Source organism: Annulohypoxylon truncatum (genome assembly GCF_022578515.1).
Source record: "Annulohypoxylon truncatum strain CBS 140777 unplaced genomic scaffold F4807scaffold_40, whole genome shotgun sequence".
Classification (NCBI taxonomy): Eukaryota; Fungi; Ascomycota; class Sordariomycetes; order Xylariales; family Hypoxylaceae; genus Annulohypoxylon; species Annulohypoxylon truncatum.
In genome coordinates, this window is record NW_025953826.1 from 328,332 (window position 1) to 353,509 (window position 25,178).

At 49.2% G+C, this 25,178-nt stretch overlaps 8 protein-coding genes across 8 annotated transcripts; 6 read left to right on the plus strand and 2 right to left on the minus strand.

The window, feature by feature from the left end:
• Nucleotides 1-12: 12 nt before the first annotated feature.
• Nucleotides 13-3,079, plus strand: F4807DRAFT_442182 (uncharacterized protein). Its single transcript, XM_047999451.1, has 3 exons — nt 13-587; nt 650-845; nt 906-3,079. The coding sequence occupies exons 1-3, from the start codon at nt 424-426 to the stop codon at nt 2,553-2,555; spliced, it is 2,010 nt and encodes a 669-aa protein (XP_047850284.1). The 5' UTR covers nt 13-423; the 3' UTR covers nt 2,556-3,079.
• On the minus strand, nt 2,932-6,867 carry F4807DRAFT_274556 (DNA mismatch repair protein MutL). Its single transcript, XM_047994618.1, has 3 exons — nt 6,682-6,867; nt 6,532-6,628; nt 2,932-6,457 (listed from the first exon to the last, which is right to left on the minus strand). The coding sequence occupies exons 1-3, from the start codon at nt 6,712-6,714 to the stop codon at nt 3,309-3,311; spliced, it is 3,279 nt and encodes a 1,092-aa protein (XP_047850285.1). The 5' UTR covers nt 6,715-6,867; the 3' UTR covers nt 2,932-3,308.
• A 2,966-nt stretch (nt 6,868-9,833) lies between these two features.
• On the plus strand, nt 9,834-13,608 carry F4807DRAFT_274642 (PGAP1-domain-containing protein). The gene is made up of 2 exons (XM_047994621.1): nt 9,834-10,582; nt 10,641-13,608. The coding sequence occupies exons 1-2, from the start codon at nt 9,998-10,000 to the stop codon at nt 13,476-13,478; spliced, it is 3,423 nt and encodes a 1,140-aa protein (XP_047850286.1). The 5' UTR covers nt 9,834-9,997; the 3' UTR covers nt 13,479-13,608.
• Nucleotides 13,609-14,441: 833 nt separating this feature from the next.
• F4807DRAFT_442187 (MFS general substrate transporter) lies at nt 14,442-17,219 on the minus strand. The gene is made up of 4 exons (XM_047999452.1): nt 16,778-17,219; nt 16,088-16,709; nt 15,694-16,036; nt 14,442-15,636 (listed from the first exon to the last, which is right to left on the minus strand). The coding sequence occupies exons 1-4, from the start codon at nt 16,859-16,861 to the stop codon at nt 15,018-15,020; spliced, it is 1,668 nt and encodes a 555-aa protein (XP_047850287.1). The 5' UTR covers nt 16,862-17,219; the 3' UTR covers nt 14,442-15,017.
• Nucleotides 17,220-17,315: 96 nt separating this feature from the next.
• Nucleotides 17,316-19,184, plus strand: F4807DRAFT_442188 (uncharacterized protein). The gene has a single exon (XM_047999453.1). It carries the CDS (start codon nt 17,947-17,949, stop codon nt 18,880-18,882), a length of 936 nt encoding a protein of 311 aa, XP_047850288.1. The 5' UTR covers nt 17,316-17,946; the 3' UTR covers nt 18,883-19,184.
• Nucleotides 19,185-19,215: 31 nt separating this feature from the next.
• F4807DRAFT_442189 (glycoside hydrolase family 61 protein) lies at nt 19,216-20,604 on the plus strand. Its single transcript, XM_047999454.1, has one exon. The coding sequence runs from the start codon at nt 19,533-19,535 to the stop codon at nt 20,292-20,294; it is 762 nt and encodes a 253-aa protein (XP_047850289.1). The 5' UTR covers nt 19,216-19,532; the 3' UTR covers nt 20,295-20,604.
• A 186-nt stretch (nt 20,605-20,790) lies between these two features.
• F4807DRAFT_442190 (serine incorporator) lies at nt 20,791-22,724 on the plus strand. The gene is made up of 3 exons (XM_047999455.1): nt 20,791-21,002; nt 21,059-21,138; nt 21,194-22,724. The coding sequence occupies exons 1-3, from the start codon at nt 20,952-20,954 to the stop codon at nt 22,509-22,511; spliced, it is 1,449 nt and encodes a 482-aa protein (XP_047850290.1). The 5' UTR covers nt 20,791-20,951; the 3' UTR covers nt 22,512-22,724.
• A 420-nt stretch (nt 22,725-23,144) lies between these two features.
• On the plus strand, nt 23,145-24,908 carry F4807DRAFT_442193 (S-adenosyl-L-methionine-dependent methyltransferase). The gene is made up of 4 exons (XM_047999456.1): nt 23,145-23,741; nt 23,832-23,942; nt 24,006-24,253; nt 24,313-24,908. Exons 1-4 carry the CDS (start codon nt 23,689-23,691, stop codon nt 24,708-24,710), a joined length of 810 nt encoding a protein of 269 aa, XP_047850291.1. The 5' UTR covers nt 23,145-23,688; the 3' UTR covers nt 24,711-24,908.
• The last annotated feature ends 270 nt before the right edge of the window (nt 24,909-25,178 follow it).

The window sequence follows — 25,178 nt, forward strand, 5'->3', positions numbered from 1 at the left end:
TCTACAAAGCATTCTTCTAAAGATTAATCAAAACTCACGATAATCGTAAAGTGTATCCAATCTAAGCGATTCTAGATGTTGGCGCTTAATGGAACATGACACAGTACGGCCGTACTGTGACGGATTGTTACAGAATGCGCAAAGTCGCAAAATAAAAATGGGTTCGCTAATTGTCCTGTCGACTGTTGCCGTGGAAACCCGGATTGTTTCCATTTTCAGCTCGTCCCAAGCGCCAGTGCAAATGTGTCCTACCCATCTGTCCATCCCACCTCGTTTCCCCCACTATGGATGCTCCCGCATTTTCGCAATCTCCAATTCGCAAGCCGCAATTCTTAAGACCATTTTAAGACTACACATTCCAATCCGCCCTCCCTATCGTGAATGTCTCTCAGCCTTGTCTAAACCGAGGCGACGTTCGTGGATATGGGCGCTCAACAACCTTACATGTACGACAGCGACAGACGCGATTCGCGATTACCCGAAAAACCATTCGACCCTAAGGCCATCACCAGAGCAAGTTGGGAACCACCACCCAAGAAAAAGAAGAAGCACAATGGCCCCTTAATAGCCTTCGGTCGGCATCCCGAGTGAGTAAACATACAGAACTATCATGTGCGAGCGTATGAGTTACGAGACTAATTCAACATAGTGCACAAGCTGTTCCAACTGGTCGGACATCGTTCTTTCGCCCCATGAGCAGCACCACCAAGTGGTGGATCAAGTCCATGAGATATGTCCAATTATGTCTTCGTGTACTCGAGATGATCGGGGGAGGCGGTCTGCTCACCCTCATGATTCTAATCGGCAATGTTGATCCTCTAACTGCCTGGGTCATGAGAATCACGGTATGCTTCGAGACTCTATTCTAGCGCATACCCAAGACCTTGACTAATAGTAAAATCTAGCCCGGCGTAGTGGCTATCAGCTGCGTCTACGCTATCTGGCATTTTATCCGACCCGCCAATGCGAGACCGCCCGCTTCTTCAGCGGCTTACCAACTATTCGCCGGTGTTATGGACCTGGCAGTAGTACCCCTCTACGCTTTTGGCGTAATCAATGTCAAGAACTACGGTACCGAGTGGAAGCTCATCGTGACTGCTTCCCCCGAGCTCACTGTTGCCTTGATCCAGAGCGAGTATTATCTCCTCATCTGCGCCGGCGGCCTGCATGTGGTGTCACTTGGCATCTCGATCTACCTCGGCCTCATGTTCCGACGCATCGCCAACATGCCGCCGGACATGAACCCGCTCGAGAGCCACTTGACTTCGCGCGCCAACCAGCACAAGCGCAACAAGTCGTCCGTAGCCACGAGCTATACCGCCGTCTCCGACGACATGAACTCAAAGCGGCTCTCTACGCCGCTAGAGAACTACCGTAATTCAGGCGCCACATACGAGGACCTTTCCAGGCCTCCCAGCATCCCGTTCATGCACACGCGCACCGGCTCGCGGGACTCGTTCGCCTCGTCTAAGCGCGACTCGCGCACCGATCTGCCGAGCAGACAGTACCAGATCACACCGGGCAATTCTCCGCGCAACTCTCCGCGCAACAGCGTCGCAGACATGAAGCGCATGTCGAACGCATCGGGCCTGACCATCTCGACCTCGCGCACGGCGCAGCGCGGCAGCTACACGGAGGTCCCGCTCCACGAGACAGGCGTATCGACGCCAACCTCCTCCTCCTCGCGGCCCTCGAGCGGCGTGACGCTAGCGCCGATGCCGTCGCCGTCGGCGCAGCAGCCCATCAACGCGTCGCCGACGCGCGTGGCCAAGTTCACGGAGGCGTGGTACGCGTCCGAGTCCCTCATCAACCGCACGCAGCAGCGGCAGCGCGAGATGAACGCCGCGGAACGCCAGCGCGAGCGCGAGTCCCGCCGCTACGAGGCCCTGAACCAGCGGTACAACTTCGACGAGGAGGACTCCGAGGACGACGACCGCGAGAATAACTACAGCGTTATCGGCCCCGATTACTCGGATATCGAGGACGACGATGGCGCGCCGAGTAGCCCGATTAACGTCACCGCGCACCTGCACCCGAACCCGCTGCGCTTGAACCCGGTGCCGGGTACGCCGCCGAAGGATAATGCTGCTGCTGCTGCTGCTGCGAGCGCCATCGCCGGTAGGCAGAAGACGCCGTTCCGTCCCGCCGACGGCGAGGTCTTGTCGGAGGTCAATTTGAACGATCGACGGGTTAGTGGTAGTCAGGATATCGCGGACCAGCAGCAGCGGTCGTCGGGCGTCGCGTCATTCTGGCGACGCAGCACGATCGGCAAGAGCGGCGCGAAGCCGCGCAACCGGAACTCGTCGATCCAGCCCGACGGCGACTTCTACTCCAAGCCGTACGGCGAGCTGAAGCCGGCCACGCCGCCCATCATGATGGGTACCGGTGGGAATGTCAGCGGTGGCGGCGGACGCCAGGTCTCGTCCGGTAATGATTACGGTGATTTGGGAGCCGGGACTTCGTATCGGAGGAATGTGAGCGGGAAGATTGCGGAGGAGGGGTTGGCTGGGAGCGGGAATAAGTACTCAAGGTATAGTATCTTGAATGAGGATTGAGCTGGTCGAGATCTGAATAAACAGGGGCACCGATAGTGTCAGAGATGAGGAAGAGGAATAGTATGAGAGAATGAATGAGAGACAGCAGCAGGGAAAGGCGGGATGTGGGGGTGGTATGGAATTAGGGGCATTGGGGGATCGAGTGATTTCTATGATACCGCCTGGAGTTAATCGCTACCTGGTTTTTCGATTTCTTGGAAGGGGGGGAAGGGGGATTGTGAATTGTGGTCAAGTCAAGAAGTGTTGATTGATATGATGATGACTCACGGATGTAATACTAGATAACACATAAGGGTACCGGAAATGGATAGGTTAGGGTTCTGGTCTCAATGGGATAATTAGGTACCGTTGCTTAAGAGTTGAGAGTGTGTATTAATGAATGTGATTGTTGAAGGGTGGTCTTGGATGGGTTGATTGGAGCATATGGGAATATACCAAGGTACTTAGTTTTAGATAAAGCAGTTGAGATATTATTGAATAGGGGTACCTTTACGTCTACTTCTTATAGGAGCACGTCTTCAAGACTGAAAGTGTATCCTAGCCATTATATTAAAGTACTGAGCGCTCCTATTTACATGCCTAGTGTCTTTTATATCAAGTCATCAATCTACCATAAAAGGGGTTTAACCACGAAGGTAATAGCAATCCCCTTACCACGGGTTCTAGCAGGAATACACCCGAGAAAATACCAAGCCCTCATTTATCTCAAGACGTAATCAGGAGAAAAGTACTATCCTGTATTAGAGAAGCATATCACTCCAACCCATTCTTCTCCCTAACGTACGTACCCCAATCCGTCCTTGGGCTTCTCTCCCCCTCAAACCCATCGCCCTCCCTCCATCCCATCTCGCTCCACGCGCCGATGCCGCATAAATGGCGCATAGTCGGGCGTCCGTGCGGGCAATTCCACGGCTTGTCCAACTCGCCCATATGCCGCACCAGCTTCTGCATCTGCGGCGTGGTGAGGTGCTTCCCGATCATGACGCTGCTGCGACAAGCGCGCATGGCGAACATCTTGCGGACTTTGGAGGGGCGAGGGATGGCGCTCGCGGACACGGACTGATGGTCCGTCAGCATGGACACGAGCTCCTCGAGGTCCGCGAGCGAAAACGTGGTTTCTCGGCTCAGTGGCAGGCTGAGCAATTGGCATCTAGAGCCGACGGGCTGGTCACCACTCTCGTCCATGCTGACGATGAATCCGTTTGCTTCTAGCGCGGGGATGTTTTCTCTGATGACTTCTTCCTCAAGAGCTGTGAGCTCGAGGGTCTTGGGCTGGACAAGTCGTTGCGATTGCACGACCGTATTGGCTTGCAGCCTTTCGAAGTTGTATTTCTCGTCTGTCGCGTGCTGGTCAATGATGAAAAGCTCGTCGTCCCTATCACCTTTGACTTCGGCGTCGTTATGATCTGCGTTGGCTGGGCGAACGGCTAGAATGAAACCTAGGTTGAATTGTCCGATGATCCTCATCTTTCCAAAGTCGGACTTTGAGATGGTTAGGGATAGCTTCTCTTCGGCGTCTTCAGCATCAAGTTTATCTGTGACGAGCTTAGAACTCGTTGTTAAGGAGACGTCCTTCATATAATCTTGATGGACTTTCAAGGAATTTAATATTTGATTTTCGTTCGTACGGAGCGTCTGCAGCAACGATATCGTCGAGTCTTTCTTCTTCGTACCGCCCTTTATAAAGGTTTGGGTGCGTCTTTGAGTTTCTTCAGAGGTACTTTTTGTCGGCTCTTGTGTAGCGCCAGCGTCACCGTCCACTTTGACTTCGGGCAACTCTTCTGTCTGATTATTTAGATGTTCATCGTCAGTTGGTTGAACTGGAGATGGTGGTGTGTCGTCTTGCAATTCAATATCCACTGCCTTAGATTCCGGAGGCTGGTAGTCGGAATCGTGATCTACCTCTTCAGGAATATCTTCGTCTTCTTTGCTCTGGACAGAAGCCGCGTCTTCCTCGTCCCGTCCGTCTTCCTGTTCATCGTCCTGCTCGTCTCCTTCATCATCACTACCTTCTACAAATAAATGCTCACTAGAAGCATCAGAGTCCTCTGAACCATCTGTTTTCTTGGTAGTTGTTTCAATACGTGACGACCCAGCTTGCTTTGATTGCGAATAGGCTGCAAACATCTGGGTCAAGCGCCCATTGAATGTAGGGATTGTAACCGACTCTTTAATTACTCGTTGTCTCACAGATGAATCTCGGTTTTTATTATCGTCTATTCGTTGTCTCTTCGAAGGAGAGCCGATAATGCTGGTGACGGTATGGTTACCCACTGTAATCGTAGCAACTTCGGGTGTTGAACGCTTCAAGCCTGCAGATGAGCTTACTCTACTGGACTTGATGTCGGATACGCGAGATGATGTCGATACAGCTGGTATTGGTGGTTCGACTGGAGGGCTACTACTACGTCTGTCTGCTTTACTTCTGCTTAATTCTGCTAAGCGCGCACGAAAATCAGGTTTCTCGCTGGAGGCTTCTGTTGAGGGTATAGTGGATGCTGGTAGGTCCTGAGCGCTGTCTTCTAGTTCGGCGTCCTTGTCTTCTTTTGTGTTGTCCCTCGCAAACCTGGCAAAGGTATGTTGCGTTCCTTTTGATGTTTCCTGATCATGATCTTCCGAGATCTTACTCGTTGTCGAAGGAGTATCAGCGCGTGATGCCGATCTACGTTCGGCCCATCGGCTAACCAAGTTGAGACTTTTACCATCATGAGCTGCCGTCCTCCTCGAGGCCGAGCTACTTGATATGGCCTCATCTGCAGGTTCCTCATCTTCATCCTCGTCATTTCCAATGGTATTGCTTGGAACTGTAGAAGCGGAACTCTGGCGCTGCGAGTTATCGGCTGAGGTGGATGGGACTGACCCACTTTGGGAAAATGGGGTATTGTGCCTACTGAGAGAAGGCTTTTTGAAAGGCGTCGATTTTATACTGGATAACTGCGATGTTGGCAGCGCATAATCTTGTGATTCAAATAAGGCGACTAATGATTCCCGGAGGTTGTCGAGCATTCGAGTTTGATCATGTAAGAGAATCGTACGCTTATCCGGACTGACATTGACATCATAGAGATGGGTATCCAGCTGGATATCTGCGAAAATAAAAGGAGATTGAGAAGCATTATAAGATTTATACACCTCATTGAATACTTTGGCGAATTGTGGTAAGCCACAGGGGCGACCGTTCACAAAGAACATCTGCCTATCAGGAGTCTGACGGCCTTCTCCATGGGCCGGGCGGGATACATGTCCTTTGATAAGGATTTCTTGGATGCTATCATCACTCTGAGTGGTCCATTTCTGGCCTGGCGCGTTTGTGGGTTCTAACTCGAGCTTTAGGTCTAAGGGAATAAGAACGGCCAAAGTTTTCGCTCCAAACACGTTGACGATATTTTCGCGGGTTGTCTGGTTCCCCTTGGTTGAAAATAGAACAATTCGCTTGCCTTTGGTCGGTTGCTGAGATACGGAAAATTTGAGGCCAGTTTTGATACAGGCGTATTGATTTAGGACACCAATGACCTTGTTCCACTCTCGCTTGATATTTCGTTCAAGTTCACGTCGACGGACAGGTAGATTGTGGAAAAGTCCTTCAATCGTCACCGTAGTCCCTTTTTGGGCGGCTACAACTGTTGTGCTAAGAAGTTTCCCGGAGGTTTCGAATTCTAGCTTCGACCCCTTCGGTGCATCAGATGCTAGACATGTGGTTATGGTGAACTTGGATAAGGCGCAGAGGGATGATAGCGCTTCTCCTCGGAAACCAAATGTCTGCAACGAGGAAAGATCCGAATAAGTAGAGAGCTTAGAAGTATAGTGTTTGAGAGCTATCGTTTCATAGTTCTCCCTGGATATACCTGAGCCATTATCTTGGACCTCGATGGAATCTAACCCTTGGTTCTTGAAACGAACCTCTTTACATGGGTGTCATATATTAGTAACTAAATACCAATATAAAATAAGGAATGAAGGAGAGCAATATACCAACCTATGCTCGTGGCTCCAGCATCTAAACCATTTTCCACCAGCTCCTTTACCACGGAGCACAGGTCGACGATGACTTGGCCAGATTGGATTTGGTGGACCTTGAAGATTTAGCATTCATGGTACATTATCAAAACATTAAGGAGTTACTCACAGTTCTAGCCTCGATGGCCTTAATGGTCGCCATGAGTAGGAGCCAAGCCCACTCGACTTACAAATCAGAATAGGGGGTTATCCTATCTAATTGTTCAACGTAGCCGGCTTTTGGAGGCGCCGTGAAAAGATTTATGGTTATGCATGCATATAGGAGAGCCTAGCCGACTAACTATCCACCATCACGGCCGCCGGTAAGATCCGTAGAGCCTCAAAGTATTCGAATATTACTGAGACTAACCATTTCAGCCTCGTCGCGTCATGTATAAATTATGTAAGACGAGAACACGTTGAGTGGGTATTGAGAAAAGTGGCGTAGCATCGAGATCCAAAGCTTGAAGTTAACGAAATATGTGTAGCCACAGTGGGTGGGTCCCTTGTGGGTTTACGAGGACCGAGATTGGAGTTGGTCGAGTGGGGCTGGTGCATACTGTGCAGAAGTTCCAAGTTGACGGAAAGATGGAGTTTAACGTTCCAAGATTCACTCTGCTTGCCCTTGAAAGAATCCTTGAGGATTGAAACTTTGAAGTCATATGTACCTCTACCAACAACTGCACATATAACTATACATATAAAATAAAAGCCTCATAAAAAACGATTTAAGTCTGGTATGACCTCAGGGATAAGCGATGTATGTCGGGCAAAATATCGGTCGAAAAAAATAGTGAAACTTTTACCGAAAGGTGTTCTGACGTCAAAACCCGGAAAAATTTCATACCGGGCTTGCATCCACCCCGGTCCGCGGTCGCCGGTCTCCTTGCGCATTGGTATTCTGTATGTTCTTAGGTAGCAAGGACTCCTATACTAAAACTCTGGTCACTTTTCATGGCGGAAACTGCAGCGAAGAATTCGCCAACAAACTCCGACATAAATTTTCTGAATAACGATTACCAACATATCCAAACGCTCATATAATTTCCAAGTTCATTATGCCGGAATAGGGGAGCTGTTAGTGACCCATCATCTTGGTGATCGTCACATTGGTTACAGATGTACCTAACATACAGCCAATCCGCCCGGAGCCCGGCAGAACCAAGACTCCAAATAACTCTTGGCAAACTTGACACTGCAGCAATGTTTGGCTAGGGATGGCTAGGGATGACAGGACCTTAGTGATGTCGACATTGTCGATAACGGAATCTTCGGAAGACACACAGACTTGGTATCCTTGCTATCCCACTCGGCCTTATTCCCAATCCCCACGGCTCACCTAGTATATTCACTACCAGACTCGAGATCCAGAGTTACGAGAAAGAGAAGCCAACTGGTTCCCCTGCTCGGGTACCTACATATTCATCATGTAGGTACGCAGCCTGGACAGTAATTGGGTTTCTCCGTGAGATGTCATCTGAAAAAAAGCTTGGGGGAACATTGACGTCTGGGAAATTTGAAAGATCGGATTGATCATTCTGTCATTCTGTCATTGTGCCCCGTGACCATCCCGGAAACTTTTGATGTGGAACGACGATGGATGTTTATCCATAGGCGCTCTACGTTGCAAGGGTTACATGTCACCTACTACATATTGGTACAGTAGCTGGAAACAGATGCACGCTAGGCGACTGAGACATTGCTTCTTCTCACGACATCTCTCCCTACATAGTATCCAACCTGCCAACGCAAATAAGCCAGGTGGAACCACATTGGGCACATTTCTTGCTCGAATACGGAATACAGCTTGATGTACATTAGGTATGTATGTCAAGTGAGCTCTCGTTTTATGCAGCCTCTACTATGACAATCGGTCAACACGAGCTCGGCTGTCACATTTTACCGCGCATAACCAGAATTGTGGCGGCTCAGAGAGCCACGCTGCCACGAGATTCAAGACACCATATCAAAGTAACCATAAAATCCCGACAATCGATATGTAGGCGTGTATACTTTTTCGTACGGCACAGCATCGACCGTTGAGGAGATCGCTGGGACTTTGGAGATTTCCTTTCTCCACAGGTACACGTGTGTGTATCGTCTGTAAAACACAAGCTGAGACGGCCGGATGGGATAGCGCGCAGTTTGTGGTTTGCCGATCGCCAAGTTTGCTAGCCCATCGAGGTAATAGGACATCCCTTGTCTCGCTTTTCCCCGCAAACGGTCTTGATTATAAGATGGATATGTATATCCGCGTAGTTCTTACATGTATGCTATGTAAAATCTTTTTATAATAATAGTATAGGGGTAGCAACAATTCCTTTAGTTTAAAACATCATCCTCAATAATGCTACCCTACCGGTTCTGCCCTTTTGCAGACGCATGCAGCAGTAGGTACATATAGCTAGGTTCGAATTGGATCTACCTAGGCATGCATGCTTCTGGCTGTCTGACGGTATGAATATATCCTCCATTCCTAAGCGGGCTTAGATAATTCGGTAGCTAAAGCCAAGCTAACGTCATTAATGGTACTGTCGTGGGATAAGAAGCAGGAAGAGGTTGGTTTGGACGGTTCAAGCCAGGATTTGGCCCGTGTCGACCCACTAGAATTCAAGTCCGATAAGGACGAACAAGGGGTAAATACTCCACTTTATATTGGAAGCTACATGGTACAGAGGTACCTGTGTACGTAGATACATGCCCTCGTGCTACAGGTCCAAACTTTTAAGGTTCCTTGAAAAGTTACGGAATTAAGCACTAGACTAGTCCCATTAATCAACAAGAGCCTCCCCTAATTGCCCCCAAACCTTAGCACCGAGGCGCTAAAATTCAGTTTGCTCTAAGCCTGGGCTGGCCTGGATGAAAAGAAGCATTGCCAACCTATCGCATCCATATCTCGATTATCCTCGAGATTTCCCACGTCTGTACTTTCCCACTCATTCCCCGTCAACCCGTCAACCCGTCAACCTTCAAAGTTGCACGACTCAAAAATAAAACAAAAAACATCACTCGTGGAACTACACATCCATCCTTTCGTAACCTGTCCACCACCGGAATAATTACAAAACTAGTGGCTAGGAGGGAACTAACATTCATTTTCAACCGCTTTGCAAGTTGACTGGGAAACATAACACGGACGGGATTGGACCTAGGGATACAAATTACTTCTCTCCTTAATAAGACCATCCGCTTTTTCGAGCTTCCTACCACATCTTACCTACAAATTCGACATTGCGCAAGTCAAATCTTGCCCATATCTCGATTGGGATTGTTATTGCGCTAACTGTAAGACGGATTCTACCTTAAACCGGCATTTTGTAGCGAATGACCGACGTCAAACCGACTTAAAATACACCGAGAACCAAACGACTATCGTATTGCTCAGCTTGGCTTATCGAGTTTACGACACAAGATAAGAGGTCTCTTACGAGAGCCTCTTTTTCCTCATGCAGAGGCGCTCGTCGGGGTCGTCCGAAGACAGCGCCGATGTTCCTGTCAAGACCTCGCGCCCTCAAGGACAGACAAGGCTGAACGACGCAAACTCCTCTATCCGCCATTTTCATGACACCCGCCAGTCAGACCATCACCCCCATAATTCCGGCACGAGATCTACGTCCGCGAGAAGTAGAAGACCGAGCAGTAACATCAATTGGCGACCTTCCCATAGTCGAGATGGCTCTACGGAGAAACCGCCCATAGCTTCTCATCTTGCGCCAGTCACATTATCGCCCGACTACCCGATAGAGACTGAAAGAATGGCAAGGTTGAGACGGAAGAATAGACAGCCGCAGCCCTGGAATCCTTGGGCTATATCGTTCTTAACGTTCCTTACGAGCGCCTTGGGTATTGGTCTCCTATTTACTGTTTTATACTCCGCCGTCACTTTACATTGTGACCCCAAGGGGTGTCGCATGTCCTGGATGAGCCCGTCGTACGCCAAGTTTAGCGACTTCGATACCGAGCATACGCGATTTGCGACCAAATATTCGTTATATCTATATCGGGAGCAGGGGTTTGACAATGGCCCAAAGGTAGGGATATCTCGCAATAATAGTTGTTTTTTGAGGCCAGTGTTGATTTGATAAATAGATTAAAGGTATACCGGTGCTGTTCATACCAGGAAATGCTGGCAGCTATAAACAGGTTAGATCTATCGCATCTGAATCTGCTAGGTATTTCCACGATGTCCTGCAGCATGACGCAGCTGCTTTGAACGGAGGTGCTAGGAGCTTGGACTTCTTTACCGTCGACTTCAACGAGGACTTTACCGCTTTCCACGGACAAACAATGCTCGACCAAGCCGAGTACATAAACGAGGCTATCAGATATATCCTATCTCTCTATTTGGACCCGAAGATCTCAGAGCGAGATCCGAGTCTTCCGGACCCCTCTTCGGTTATCATACTAGGTCACTCTATGGGAGGGATTGTTGCGCGAACTATGTTTATTATGCCGAATTATCAAGCAGACTCCGTAAATACGATTATCACCATGTCCGCTCCGCATGCTCGGCCACCTGTTACGTTTGATCCGAAGATTGTTAGCATTTATAACGATATCAACAACTATTGGAGGCGGTCCTATTCGAAGAAGTCGTCGGCTGAGAACTCCCTTAACCAGGTCACTCTGGTGTCTATCGCTGGCGGTGGTTTGGACACTGTTGTGCCGTCAGATTATGCAGGGTTGGAGTCCATCGTGCCCGAAACTCACGGTTTCACCGCCTTCACGTCTACGATTCCTCACGTTTGGACGAGCATGGATCACCAGGCAATTACATGGTGCGATCAGTTTCGCAAGGTTATAGTCCGTGCGCTGTATGATGTCGTTGATAATCGAGGAAGGTCGCAGACGAAACCACGAGCCGACAGGATGAGGGCCTTCAAGAGGAGGTTTTTGACCGGATTAGAGAGCTTCGTCGAGAAGACCCTACCAAAGGCAGCTCCGTCGACATTACTCACGCTAGAAGACCATACGACTACTATACTTCCGGCGGATGAACATCTTGTCCTTCGTGATCTAGGTTCTCAGAGGAAGCCTAAGGCATATCTTCTCCCGTTACCCTCAGGCGAGTTTGCTGAGGGAAAGAAGTTCACCTTGCTATCGGATAGCTATCTAGATCGGCCGGGTGAGGATGGCAAGCTCGAAGTTCTATTTTGCAATCTTTTTCCTGCACACGCCGGACAAGCTAACCTACCGTTCTCGACAAATATTGATCTCTCTAGTGATAGTGGGGCGTCGACTAAATTTGCCTGCAAAAATGCCGCGGCTGACGTAGTATCCTTACCTGCCTCTTCCCGCTTCACGAAGGAAACCTTTTTCAAGGAGGGTGAGTGGCAAATCCCGCCATTCTCATATCTTGAGTACAATGTGGAAGATGCTTCAGGTTACGAATTTGTGGCGGTTGTCGACAAGACTGCGGCTCCTACGGCCGGTTGGCTGGTAGCCGAATTCAGTGACAAGGCCGCTGCCCATGTAACACGACACATCAGTATTAGGCGCCTCCTAAACTTCGGCTTGTCCCTTCATCTTCCGGCGAAGCGACCTATGGTAACCGAAGTGAAGCTTCCATCCGTCCAAAGCAGCCTTTTGGCGTACAATCTCAAGATCGATGGCCAAACATGTAACGAACGAGAGCAAATGTTCACTCCGCTTGTCCGCCAATACATATCTGAACCCTACGAGTCAAAGTACTTCGTAAATGCTGAGGATGTGGAAATTAGTCTTCATGGCGTCTCACCTTATGTGCCTCCGCCAATGAAATCCAGACTTACCGACGATGGTCTTAGCCTACAGTTCTGGACAGATCCGACCTGCAACTCAGACATTTCGATTCACATAACGGTCGACTCCCTAGGCAGCCTCGGGAAGCTGTATATGCGCTACCGCACTATATTTGCCTCTTTCCCTTTGCTTATAGTTGCACTCGTCTTACGAAAGCAATTCCAGGTTTACGACAACACCGGTGTTTTTATCCCCTTTTCCGAAAGTCTAGATTTCTGTCTTAGGCGGTCATTGCCGATGCTTCTTTTGTCTATGACTCTTTTGTCACTTTCAATGGGTCAGTCGGGCTCACCCGGTTCGAAAAGCCTTCGGTTTTGGCAGAATAATACAGGGGCTATCGACTTTGCGCAAAACGACTTATTGGTGGGTACTTCGGACCCATTCTTCTGGTTTCTTATCCCGATGATCGGTGTCATCTGCGTCGGAGTCTGCATAGGTCTCCATTATGTGGCGCAAGTCCTCACCTGGTTGCTCAGCATCATCTACAGTTGGGTTTCTGCTCGACCAGTCATCCAACAACAAGAGAAGAAACGAGCCCCATCACCAGCATTTACGCCTTCGTCGCCAAGGCGACGGGCTGTCACTGCTCTAGTTCTCCTCGTTCTCGTTTCGACATTCATCCCGTATCAGTTTGCATATGTGGTCGCATGCCTTGTGCAGCTGAGCACTGCCGTCCGAGCTAATCGATCTGCCCGCGAGACTCCATCATTGGCTAGTTCTAACTTTAACAATTACGTGCATTCCATTTTGCTGTTGATGATATGGATCCTACCAATCAATTTACCGACTCTAGTTGTCTGGGTGCGAAACCTGACTGTCCACTGGTTCACGGCATTTTCGTCTCACCACAACGTGCTGGCGATTTTGCCATTCATCTTCCTTGTCGAAAACCTTACAGCTGGCAAGATGATTCCGCCATTAACGAGTCGACTCCGGCACGTGACAAACATTATATTCTTTGGAGTAGCCATCTACGCGGCTATCTATGGAGTGTCACACGCATACATGATACATTATCTAGTGAATCTTGTTGCAGCCTGGCTTGCAATAATTCATTTGACATTCGATTCCTGGACACTGTCCGGAATAAGCTCGATATTCGAAGGGGAGCCTGCTGAAGATCACAAGCAAGGCAAAAATCCTTGACCATCAGCCCACCTTGGATTACATCTCAATTGCACTCGGGCAGGTCTTCAACATTCTCCCAAAAGATTTGGATATACGCCGACCTCGAGGCCCAGATTCACATATCATATCATTAGATATGAATTCGGACCGGCAATGAGTCTTATTGGAACTTGCTGTTCCTTGTATATATTAACCCCATTCTAACATTGTCGAGAGGGTCAGCGTTGACCATTGAGCTCTCCTTGGCATTCATCTCATAGTTAGAGCTTGCCACCTCGATGTCCTCATCCCATTACCAAGGAGCTTTTCCTCTCATACGAACCTTTCTCATAACCGTTTCTATGACTTCGCATTTGCATTGTTGGTTGGAGTTTGGGTATCGACGGTTCGGCAAGTCTCGTAAACGAATACAGGCTGGTTTTTACCTTCCACAAATTACCTCGTGGCGCATCAAGTCTGTATAACGTTTAGTTAGAGGGTGTCGTTATTGTTGAATCGACAACACTTGGTCGAAATTCTTGTACAAACCTTTTTTTTCTTTCCTAATTTTCAGATACCTAGGGAATCCAAGGCAGGAGGCATAGATTCTTATTCTACTTCGTTTCTCTCGGAGAATTGCACTAACGGATGGTCGGTTGAGGTTGGGGTTCTTCGGAATACAGACTCTAAGGGAAAGGGCAAATTATAGATTTGGTTTCAGGACAAACCAAACCAACAACGCGCGTCCGACAGGCGTATGCACATAATCATAATCTAGAGAGAGAGGGGGAAGGGACACGCCGAGAAAGCTGCCGAAAGGGCCCGATTTGGAAAGACGGCAGCGATGGAAAGCGAGGAAATAATGGATTCGTCCCCTAAAAAAGGGGACTGCGCGCGTTTCCGCTTTGGCTGGCTAGATGCGTAGATGGCGTCTGAGTCATATACTCCCACGATAGCCTACATAAACCACAATAAACCTATGATCAAGAACTTAATAAGAAACTCGCTGTCCGTATTACTAAACTCCTTATGTCAGGCCAAGTGTCGTAATTCCACATCAGGTGTAAACGCACGTAGTGGTTTAAATTATAAAAGCATCGCACAACCTGTTAAACGCGCAATCGACTCTATAGCTCGGATGTAGTACGAATATTGACTTCGAACGTGAAACAAGTAAAAGGAAATCTATTTCCGCCTCAATCTATGTGTAAGTCCCTTTCCCCATTCTATACCGCACCGCACGAACCCCCCCAAAAAACGCCACTCGGATACGGGTTTAAACCATGATATGACATGATAGGATATAGTTTACGTCCGCGCGCCCCCTAAAACCATTGGAAGCTACCTCAGGTATCGAACCGTATAAATGTCTTCCCAAAATCACCATAGGTACTCTAGTCCCGTAACCTACACATACACATACATGTAGGTCCATCTGGCGGCCATCCCGGGCCCCGGGCTCCTTAGTACCATCCCAATACTACATACATATTATGTATTTATACCGCTTTCGCTTCCACCTTTATCTGCTACACTCAGGTAGGTAAGTAGGAACCCCCTACTTCCTACTCTTCCTACCTACTCCCTAGCACGGCTCTTCCCAGCCGACTCCGCGAGCCTCGTCTTCCACTGGTGCCAGATAACCCAGAGGGTGACCACGAGCCCCAAGCCGCACGCGCACAAGGTAACCACGTACGCAGCCCAATAGCACTGCAGGCCGTCCGCGCACGAACTCACGCCATCCCTATCCTTAACAGAGTGCGCATCAAACACGGCGCCGTAAAACAAATTGAACACATTGCTCGAAATGACCGGGCTCAAAGTCATGAAGCCCCAATTCTGGCTCAGGCCGTGAATACCAAAAGACTCGGCGACGATGGACGGGAAGACGCCGAACAAGAAGCCGTAGCCCAGACCGCTGAACCCGGATACGAAGCCGAGCAGGTGCGGGTTCGTCACGTTGAGCGCGCACACCTGCGCGATGGAGAAGATGCCCGAGGCGATGACTAGGCACCACACGCGGCTCGACTTGAGGACCTTTACGAGGAAGTCGGAGCCGACACCGCTAAGGAGACGGCCGGAAAAGCTGCCAATGGAAAGGATGGAAACGTGTAGCTGCTGACGGAGGACGAGAGTCTTGTCGTCGATGGAGTCGTCATAGTGCTTCCAAAGCGCCGTTACGTCGTTTCCGATATTACTGCGATAGAACGTCAGGGCGACGAGGCGCAATCCCGGATGGGGAGGGATAACTCACTTAATGGTCATGAGGCCGATGCCGGAGAGTATGCCCATAATGGAAAACAGTTGCCAAAACTCAATATTCATCAGGAGTTTCATGCCACGGATATCTACACGGTGAGAACGATCCATATCAACACTGCTCTGCACTAAGACTTCACCTGGCAAGGAGGAGGACAAAGTAGACTGAGAGAGAAGCGATGACGTCTCATCGGCACCGTCCTGGTTGCCTGACGCAGCTTCCTCGGCATCGACCGCTTGGGTGGTGGTGGTAGCATTTCCTTTACGGTCTGGGTCTGGGTCTGGGCTTGGGACTGGGGTGTCTCGGATGCTGTGCGCCCCTTCCTCTTGTCCTGAGGCTTTTTGGGTCTTGTTGGTGATGGTGGTTTCAATAGTGTTGGGTGACATACCAGGTTCAGAAGGGTTCCCGCGACCAGCGCGGGCTTTGGATTCCTGCGAAGTAGTACGGTGCAGCTCCCGCGAGTCTGTCATACCTGGCTCCGCATCGGGCACGGCATGATAAGGCGAGTGGGGCGGGAGTACGCGTAAGAAGAAAAATCCAGCGAGGGTCAGGCCGAAAGTGCCATAGGCGAGCAGCATCAGGAACTTGCTCGGGCTTCCGGGAAAGAATATGGAGCCGATTAGAGAGAAAAAGAATGCGCTCAGACCGAAGGCGGCAAGCGGAAAGGCGGTCGCGGTGCCGCGGTGATGTGGCCAATTCAGCGCCGACGTCTTCACGGCCGCGGCGAATGCCATACAACCGCCGAGGCCAGTTAGATACGACACAAAGCACATCCAGGGTACGGACCCGTGACCGGCGTCGTATGCTTGGTGTAGCGGGTAATAGCCGAGCCCAAGTAGGATAGATCCGACGATAACAGCGGGCCGCGGTCCCTTACTATCGACGAACATTCCGACGGGAACACCCATCGAATACATGCCCAGATTACCGGCGAGACCGATCAGGTTGCTCTCAGTCGCGGACAATAGCAGTTTGTCCGCGAATTGAGGTGCCCATGCTGAATAGACATACTGTCGCGCGCTGTCAGGTTGATATCATACCAAGAGGCGCTTTCATCGGAGATAATGGGATCTCTTACGTTTGTTCCGCAGGCCAGCGAGATAACGGTCGCGGCAACGCTCGACACGATGCGAGCATTGTAAACCTGGTCAGAAACAGTCATTTTCGAAAACAGTTAGGGTTATGGCAGAGAAGATGTCATGTCTCTTCCGGCGACGCGATGTTTTACAAAGAAAGAGGCGTATGAGGCTGAGGAGGATGACGAGTACAAAATATCCAAGACACGAGCTGATAACAGAGATCGGAGGCTACGATACAGCACGGCAGGAGCTGCGATGTCGGAAAAAAAGGAAATCCGGGGTATCAATATACTGGATTTCCCATGCCGAACATGAGGATTGGGAACGAATGAAAGAAGAGTAAGTAATCGGGAGTTAGTTGCGGCGAAAGTTAAGGGGGATCGATAGGACGTCGACGAATGTCGCAACAATTACGGGATGCGCTTATCGGCTTATCTCGCCTCAACCCCCTGCTGCTTCGGGCCACGATGCGGCTCGACCATCCTGATTTGGGTTAGCGCCCACCGGTACGTCGGCATACAGTTGAAACTTGGCAGACCAAGCAAGCATGGAGCCCTATCTGATCCGCTCGATTACTAACCTTGGCTCATAGGTAACCTAACACAACCAGCACAACATAAACACTTGGTTCCACTGAATCTTTCCCCGTGTGACAAAGAGGCATGTGACCTCATGTAAAAAAAGGGGTCACCAGCACGAAATATTGATGTTGAAATTGGTAAACGTTGAACTTGAGGGGCTTTGTTTTTACGAGACAACATGCCATACACCGCCCAGTGCATGTCGCACTTTCTGCTAACGTACTGGACCTTCCATCTATACACCATAGGTCTTAGCAGTTGCCTCGATATATGAGAAAGTAAGGTTGCCAAAACAGCTGGAAAGAGCTTGTTGCAAAACCTTGAATTCGATATAACTACCTGTAAGTCAAAGAAAGAGTAACCTATGGATTATATGAAACTTGCTCTCTTGATATCCAGATGCCTACCTGGCTGCCTAGCCTCCAGTTCTTATTTTTCATCTATACCATCATTTTCAGCCATACACATATGCTCGAAACTTTCCACTTTGAACTATCTCAGTTGTAAGCTAAACATTGGCCTCATTCCATCGAAACGGACTTGAAACATTCCCCGTCAATAGATCATATCAACTCCATATCCTTGAGATGACCAGGTTCTCAGATCTACCACCAGAGCTGCGGTTCCAGATTTGGGATTTCGCATTGAAACAGGAAGCACACGATCGCCTCCTCATTGTTTTCGAATATTATTACTTTTCACATCTTCTACTATTCAGACACAATGCAAGTTCTTTCCTATCAGTCAACCGTGAAAGTCGCAACAGAGCCCAGGCCTTCTACTCTGCCAAGTTACCTGTCTATGAGATCCCTAAAGGGCAACTCGAACAATATTTAAAACCACTAAATCGCCCCTATACGATTGATGAAGGTCTCCAGCCAAAAGGGGCCCTCTATATTAGTCTCCAATGGGATATTTTCGTCACAAGTCCGGACAATGACGCAGTCTTGTCCGATATTGAGGCAAAACAGGATGGAAGCTTCTTTGGCACACGACAAGGTTCACTGATGACAACATGCCACTATATTACAAGAAGGTTGCCGGACAAGATAACCTCGAGGATTAGTAATGTCGCCTGTGTGCATAGAACTTCTCCGTGGCGCTATCCAGAAGTCAATAGGGGATACGACTTTATTTATGCACGTCAAATCCCCCACTCGATCAGCCCGTCCAGTGTCTTGCATCTTTGGAGCGTTTTCGATTTCAGGGCGATCAAGAACTATCAGAAGTTGGGCTTAACCGGAGCGGGGATGGAAAGTTTTATCTTCAACGTGGTCGAGCTTGGCGGCCGTGGTTTCTATGAGTTTCGGGATATGGTTGTATATCCGAATGAGAAAATTCCTGGTGCCTGGGTGCTTATCGACCCCGGCGAATTGCAAAAACAAAATCGAAAGGTACCAGAGCCGGAATTAGAACTAAAACCTTACGAAGATTTTTGCGATTGGGTTACCACCAAACAAATCAAAGGTTACGAAATACCAAATTCTCGTGGCCTTGATGAACCAACGGAATCGCCGACATAAACGAGCATGTTGCACTTCTACATGCGCACAATGATTTCATGGCTAACTACTTTAGTTTCTTTAGCTTGAAAAGTCCAATACATCAGTCATCACAAGATGCCAAATTTGAGAGGAGTGGGAGGAATTGGTAAGCAAGTCATAATAAAGCTATCTGGGCTGGTACAATTGTAATAATATAGACGGGATAGATGGACCAGTGGAAGTAGATGCACAATCGTCGTACTACGCAGTAATGGCCCTAAGACTAATATATAGCTTCGGCTTATCCAATTCCGTACGCGGTGATTTGAGCTCCGAATGCCCCTTTCGTGAATCAGATTAACGAATAACAACCATCAAGAATCAATGTGACGAATATTTTCAAGAGAAATAGGCTGAGATTCGACCGCTCGGGATAGGAAACAAAGAATCGATATAGTGGTTACAAATACGCCACCTTGGCCCGGATCGTACTGTTGCATCCTATATAGGTAGATGGCTGGTAGTCCTTGGTATAGAAATCCCGGTTGTAGATAAAGGCATACGTCTCTCGCTAAACCTAACGCTCATTTTTTACTACCTAACTACCCTTTCCCCTAAAAGTTTCTCGTCGTTTTGCCTCGCCAAGTGAAACAGTATAACCACAAGAGTCTATTCGGTTCCCCTTTACTATGCCTATATCAACCTCCTCTCTCCTGACGCTACTTGGTGCCTTCGTCACCACGACTCTGGGACACGGGTACGTGACCGGGTACGTGGCGGACGGCGTGCAGGAACCCGGGTTCCTGTTGCAGTACTACTACGACAAGAAGAATGGGATGAGCGTGCCGCCGCTCGCGGCGTGGTACGCGGAGAACCTCGACAGCGGCTTCGTGGCGCCCGACGCGTACCAGACCGCCGACATCAACTGCCACAAGAACGCGGCGCCCGGCTCGCTCACGACGACCGTCAAGGCCGGGGCCCAGATCACGTTCCAGTGGGGCACGGCGGCGGGGGGCGCGTGGCCACACCCGTACGGCCCCATCATCGACTACATCGCGCCGTGCGACGGCGACTGCAGCGAGGCGGACAAGACGAAGCTCAAGTGGGTCAAGATCCAGGCGACGGGCATCGATCCCGCGACGCAGGAGTGGGCCAGCGCGAAGCTGATCGCGGAGAATAATACGTGGACGACGACGATCCCGGCGAGCATCGCCCCGGGGAATTACGTCCTGCGCCACGAGATCATCGCGCTGCACGGCGGCGGCAGTCTGAATGGCGCGCAGAGCTACCCCCAGTGCTTCAACATCGCGATCACGGGCTCTGGTACGGCGAAGCCGGAGGGTACGCTGGGCACGGCGCTGTATAAGAATACGGACCCCGGCATTCACTTCAGTCCGTATGGCACGATTACGGATTACCCGATGCCGGGCCCTGAGCTGTTCACTGGTTAGATAGATGGGGGTGGTTTAGGGGTTGTTATGTTAGTCTTGATATACGTGTATATAGGTAGTCAAGTGCGCTTCATTATTCCCACGCATTCGAATAAAGTGAAGATGGTGCAAAGTGACAACCGTAGATTTTCTGGAAGACGAGTGAATATTGTACCTCGTTACTTACCTACCGACTACCAACAATTGACATCATATTTTCAAAGATTCATGGTGACAAGCCGCTCCAAGAAAGCACACTTCTAGGGATCGACTGAATGTATATAGAGCTTGCTAATGAATAAAGTATTCAGCTCAGTTGCTAGTATTCGAGATGATTACTTCATCTTACCTATATGCAACGAGATGACACGTAGTTCCACTTATGTAATATGTACGATATAGACATTTTGTATTCATTTAACAAGTATATCGCTATAAGAGAAGATTACTATATTTTTCCCTTAGTAGCATGACCCCTACGTAATAGATGGCCCGTGCTCATTTTCCCGTCGCAACCGTCACGCCAGACATCAGCCCGGCGGCAACGCCTCAACATTATCACCACTTTTCTTCGTTCTTTTTCTGTTTCCTATTTTTCTTTTAACCGACATCTCGACGATTCACTTCGAATAAGGCAAAGATAATAAAGTAATCCGGCATTGCGATTCACCATACAAGATGGGAGCGCTCCTATCTATTCCCATGCTGGCGATACCCAGCGCTGGCACGGTACGTTGCAGCCTCGGTACTTCTGTTAGGTTTATCGCCGACTGACATTCGCATAGCTGATGTCCTTCGCGGCCAGTTGCTGTGGTGCAGCCACCTGCTCCATGGTCTGTAGCGCCTGCGGGAAGTGTGGCAACAGGTAGGAAGATAATCGAGACTCCGTCGCAAAGTCATCAGCTAACGTCGAATCCAAGTGTTGCTACCCGTATCGCCTACGCCCTCCTCCTCCTCGTCAACTCAATCCTTTCGTGGATTATGCTCACCCCCTGGGCCATCGAAAAGCTGCAGCACTTGATGTTGGACTATGTTAAGATCAATTGTCCCAACGGCCAATGCTACGGATGGCTCGCCGTTCACCGAATCAACTTCGCCCTCGGCCTTTTCCACCTTATCTTCGCCGGCCTCCTGTTCGGCGTCGCATCCTCGAAGAACCCGCGAGCCGCCCTACAAAACGGTTTCTGGGGTCCCAAGATCATCGCCTGGCTCGCGTTCGTCGTTATGTCCTTCCTGATCCCCGATGCTTTCTTCCAGGTTTGGGGTAACTACATCGCCTTCATCGGCGCCATGCTCTTCCTCATCCTCGGCCTCATCCTACTCGTCGATCTCGCGCACACTTGGGCCGAATACTGCCTCGAGCAGATCGAAAACACCGACTCCCGAATCTGGCGGGGCGTGCTCATCGGCTCGACGCTAAGCATGTACCTAGGCTCGCTCGCGATGACGATAATCCAGTACGTCTTCTTCGCCCGCAGCGGGTGCTCGATGAACCAGGCGGCCATCACCATCAACCTGATCTTCTGGCTCGCGATTTCCTTTGTTTCGGTAAACCCCACGATCCAGGAGTACAATTCCAAGGCTGGGCTGGCGCAGGCCGCCATGGTCGCCTTCTACTGCACGTACCTAACCATGTCGGCCGTCTCGATGGAGCCCGACGACAAGCAGTGCAACCCCCTGATCCGCGCCCAGGGCACGCGCACCACATCCGTCGTCATCGGCGCCATCGTCACCATGCTTACCGTCGCGTACACGACCACCCGGGCGGCAACCCAGAGCCTGGGATTGGGTAACAACAGGGGCGGCATCAAGCTCCCAGACGAGGACGAGCACGATCTAGTAACGCAGCAGCCAGGCCGCCGGGAGATGCGCGCGGAAGTCCTGCGCCGCGCCGTCGAGGAAGGAAGTCTGCCGGCCGACGCCCTGTTATCGGACGACGAGGACGAGGACGACGGCGGCAAGAAGACGGCGGGCGACGACGAGAGGAGCAGCACGCAGTACAACTACTCCGTCTTCCACGTCATCTTCTTCCTCGCCACGTGCTGGGTCAGCACGCTGCTCACGGGCACGGTCGAGGGGCTCGACCAGAACCCGTCCGACGGCGACTTCGCGACCGTCGGCCGCACGTACTGGGCTAGCTGGGTCAAGATCGTGAGCGCGTGGATCTGCTACGGCATGTACATATGGACGCTGGTCGCGCCGATCGTGTTTCCGGAACGGTTCTTCGATTTTTCGTGAGGTCGGAGGTTGTTGCGTTCCTTTTTGCGATTTTTGCGATTTGATTTTGTGAGGGGAGGGAGAGATGGTTGTGCCCTGTATAGTTAGACTTGTAGAAGTATGAGTTTGTGGTTGAACTCCCTAAGTACGTACATACGTACGTGCTTAGGTAGGCCAGGCTAGGCTAGAATGCAGATGCGTTGGATGCGGTAATGAGACGCTGTTCTATGCCCAGTATTACGCTTTGCGTGAGTTGACTTGATTTGACTTTGTGATATGCATTGTAGATTCATGGTTAGATTGTCTACCTGCATGACAACTTGGATGTCTTGGCGTCGTCTGATATGCGGGCATGGCATAGGAGCTTGGCTAGGTCGTGATTACAATTCTATCTTGAATATCATTTTGGGGGTGGAAATAGGGGTGTTTGGTATCTTGCCTTACGGGTGATTCTACATGGATATGGGATAACTGGTAGTGTAGGGGGCTTCTGAAGATGTCATGGGTAGGGTAGCATTCCACTGATCAAGGTCGCTACGTATATGCAGGTAGGTCATAATAACATGTGCTTTTAGATGATTGCTGTCGGATGGGTAAGTATGTTGCTACTAGTTCCTAAAGTTGGGATGACTCTAAGGTATCGTGACGGCGATCTTTAAGGGCATATCTTATGTTTCTAGAGCTACCTAGATAGGTTCTTGGATTCATATAATCTTTATAGATTTCTATATTTGCCATTTCGTCCAAATCTTATTGGCCCTTTCCTGCTCGCTGAGGTTGGCGGATGTGTCCAGATCAATCCGAGACTAGAGACAACTATAAGGTCCGTTGGGACGACTTATGGGATACATGGATCGTCCTGAGTTATGACAAGTACCATCTCCGCAGATATCAGATAATGCCAAGCGCGAATGAGAGAGAGAAAAATGGAAATATAAACCCAAGAAAAATTCCGTATGGAGGTCGTTTATCGAGTCATTCTAACGACTTGCGGGGAGAGAACTGTTGGCCATCACTCATTGCATAGACTTTTAGTCCTTACCTACAAACGCCAACTCTCACAAAGGGGTCCCCTCTTCCTCCCTTACATTGTTCCGCCCCTCCCGAGCTCTCTTCTGTCCATACTTGGTTTTGTTCATGCTCCAGGTCGTTTTCTGATCCTGTACGATAGAAAGATTCAACGGTTGACAAAAACAAAATGGCTTCGAAAACCGACTATGTCTTCCCTCGAGACTTCATTGACAACACTCGGTGTGTCTTTTCCGCATTTCTCAGCGAATCACTCATAAATAGGTAGATGAGTGGCAATGAATTTGAACTAACGGAAAAATATAATTATAGCATCAACTTGATGCACCATATTTGGACCAAAATCTTCGGGTACAATATCCATCCAAAGATCCCCTCCGAGGCTGCGAACCTCAGGATAGCAGATGTCGGGACTGGAACTGGGTGCGTATCGAGTCCTATTCTCTGCTCTTGATGGAAGTAGCTAAATTGGGACTATGGCTGTAGAATCTGGCTTTTTGACGTTCGAGACAAGCTCAATCAGGCTCAGTTGGATGGCTTCGATATCTCGTTCGATGCGGCGCCACCAAGCGAGACACTTCCACCCCAAGTAGCCTTCCGGCATTGGGACGTTAAAAGTGATGTCCCAGAAGATCTCGTCGGTGTATATGATATAATCAACGTCCGTCACTTCGGCTTTGTCCTCCTTAACGATGATATCCCAAGCGTTGTGGCCAAACTAATCAGTTTACTAAGTACGTTACAAAGATTCACTTTCCAACTACTGAGTCGATGACTGATCCGAGTGTGGCAGAGCCTGGCGGCTATCTTCAATGGGGAGAGGCCGACATGGAAACGTTGCGCTTCGACATAACCAAGCCTGGGAACAAAACTGACAATCTGGTCGAACTCTTCAAACTCCTGGCTGTCCAGGATGACCGGCTCAAACCAACTTGGGTCCGTCATCTCCCCGAGATATTCGCGAAAGCTGGATTCGTGGATGTCGAGAAGGACATGCAGGACGCGCTACCTCATCTGGCTTTCATTTTCCATGAAGCCGGCCTTATGATACATGATCTGATCGCGCGCAAGACCAAGAACGAGCATATGGCTCGTGAGTTGAGGCGTCTTATTCCCGCTGCTGCCGAGGAGACCAAGCAGGGAGCTTATGGGACTTCGCTAAGAGTCACAGTGATTGGAAGGAAGCCGTGAGAGACATATCTGAATGTAGAAGTTATGAAAAGACAGGCTCAGAGAACCATATCGTAAATCTAATCTTATATCCCGCCCAGTGCGGGTCGCACTTTCTTCTCGCAATTACCTATACCAACGCCAGGAGAATCGGGGCATGGTTGTCCAATGAGAGACTTTGGTGTAATTAACTTCCAATGTTAAAAAGCAAGATAAGGGACGGCGGACGATAATACCGAATCCGTTAACCCGTTAATTTATTTTATATATTACGATATATATTATATAAATATATAATAAACTTTAATTATTAATATTATATTTTATTATTTATAAAAATTATAATATTAAAAAATATTATAAATTATAAAAAATTATAACGTTTTTTAATTTATATATTATTTATAACGTATTAAATTTAAATAATAAATAATTTAAATTTAATATTATATATTAAAAATAATTTTTTATTTATTTTATTTAAAAATA

What these genes read in the sequence shown, in the direction of transcription:
- F4807DRAFT_442182 (XM_047999451.1), top strand. Translation starts at nt 424, where the DNA reads ATGGGCGCTCAACAACCTTACATGTACGACAGCGACAGACGCGATTCG. An exon ending in GCCTTCGGTCGGCATCCCGA is followed by an intron (nt 588 to 649) that starts GTGAGTAAACAT and finishes AATTCAACATAG; the next exon opens with TGCACAAGCTGTTCCAACTG. An exon ending in CCTGGGTCATGAGAATCACG is followed by an intron (nt 846 to 905) that starts GTATGCTTCGAG and finishes AGTAAAATCTAG; the next exon opens with CCCGGCGTAGTGGCTATCAG.
- F4807DRAFT_274556 (XM_047994618.1), bottom strand. Translation starts at nt 6,714, where the DNA reads ATGGCGACCATTAAGGCCATCGAGGCTAGAACT. An exon ending in AGGCCATCGAGGCTAGAACT is followed by an intron (nt 6,629 to 6,681) that starts GTGAGTAACTCC and finishes TAAATCTTCAAG; the next exon opens with GTCCACCAAATCCAATCTGG. An exon ending in TGCTGGAGCCACGAGCATAG is followed by an intron (nt 6,458 to 6,531) that starts GTTGGTATATTG and finishes ACCCATGTAAAG; the next exon opens with AGGTTCGTTTCAAGAACCAA.
- F4807DRAFT_274642 (XM_047994621.1), top strand. Translation starts at nt 9,998, where the DNA reads ATGCAGAGGCGCTCGTCGGGGTCGTCCGAAGACAGCGCCGATGTTCCT. An exon ending in GGTTTGACAATGGCCCAAAG is followed by an intron (nt 10,583 to 10,640) that starts GTAGGGATATCT and finishes TTTGATAAATAG; the next exon opens with ATTAAAGGTATACCGGTGCT.
- F4807DRAFT_442187 (XM_047999452.1), bottom strand. Translation starts at nt 16,861, where the DNA reads ATGACTGTTTCTGACCAGGTTTACAATGCTCGCATCGTGTCGAGCGTT. An exon ending in CGCTGGCCTGCGGAACAAAC is followed by an intron (nt 16,710 to 16,777) that starts GTAAGAGATCCC and finishes AGCGCGCGACAG; the next exon opens with TATGTCTATTCAGCATGGGC. An exon ending in ATCGGCCTCATGACCATTAA is followed by an intron (nt 15,637 to 15,693) that starts GTGAGTTATCCC and finishes GTTCTATCGCAG; the next exon opens with TAATATCGGAAACGACGTAA.
- F4807DRAFT_442188 (XM_047999453.1), top strand. Translation starts at nt 17,947, where the DNA reads ATGACCAGGTTCTCAGATCTACCACCAGAGCTGCGGTTCCAGATTTGG.
- F4807DRAFT_442189 (XM_047999454.1), top strand. Translation starts at nt 19,533, where the DNA reads ATGCCTATATCAACCTCCTCTCTCCTGACGCTACTTGGTGCCTTCGTC.
- F4807DRAFT_442190 (XM_047999455.1), top strand. Translation starts at nt 20,952, where the DNA reads ATGGGAGCGCTCCTATCTATTCCCATGCTGGCGATACCCAGCGCTGGC. An exon ending in CGATACCCAGCGCTGGCACG is followed by an intron (nt 21,003 to 21,058) that starts GTACGTTGCAGC and finishes ACATTCGCATAG; the next exon opens with CTGATGTCCTTCGCGGCCAG. An exon ending in TGCGGGAAGTGTGGCAACAG is followed by an intron (nt 21,139 to 21,193) that starts GTAGGAAGATAA and finishes GTCGAATCCAAG; the next exon opens with TGTTGCTACCCGTATCGCCT.
- F4807DRAFT_442193 (XM_047999456.1), top strand. Translation starts at nt 23,689, where the DNA reads ATGGCTTCGAAAACCGACTATGTCTTCCCTCGAGACTTCATTGACAAC. An exon ending in GATGTCGGGACTGGAACTGG is followed by an intron (nt 23,943 to 24,005) that starts GTGCGTATCGAG and finishes CTATGGCTGTAG; the next exon opens with AATCTGGCTTTTTGACGTTC. An exon ending in CAAACTAATCAGTTTACTAA is followed by an intron (nt 24,254 to 24,312) that starts GTACGTTACAAA and finishes CGAGTGTGGCAG; the next exon opens with AGCCTGGCGGCTATCTTCAA.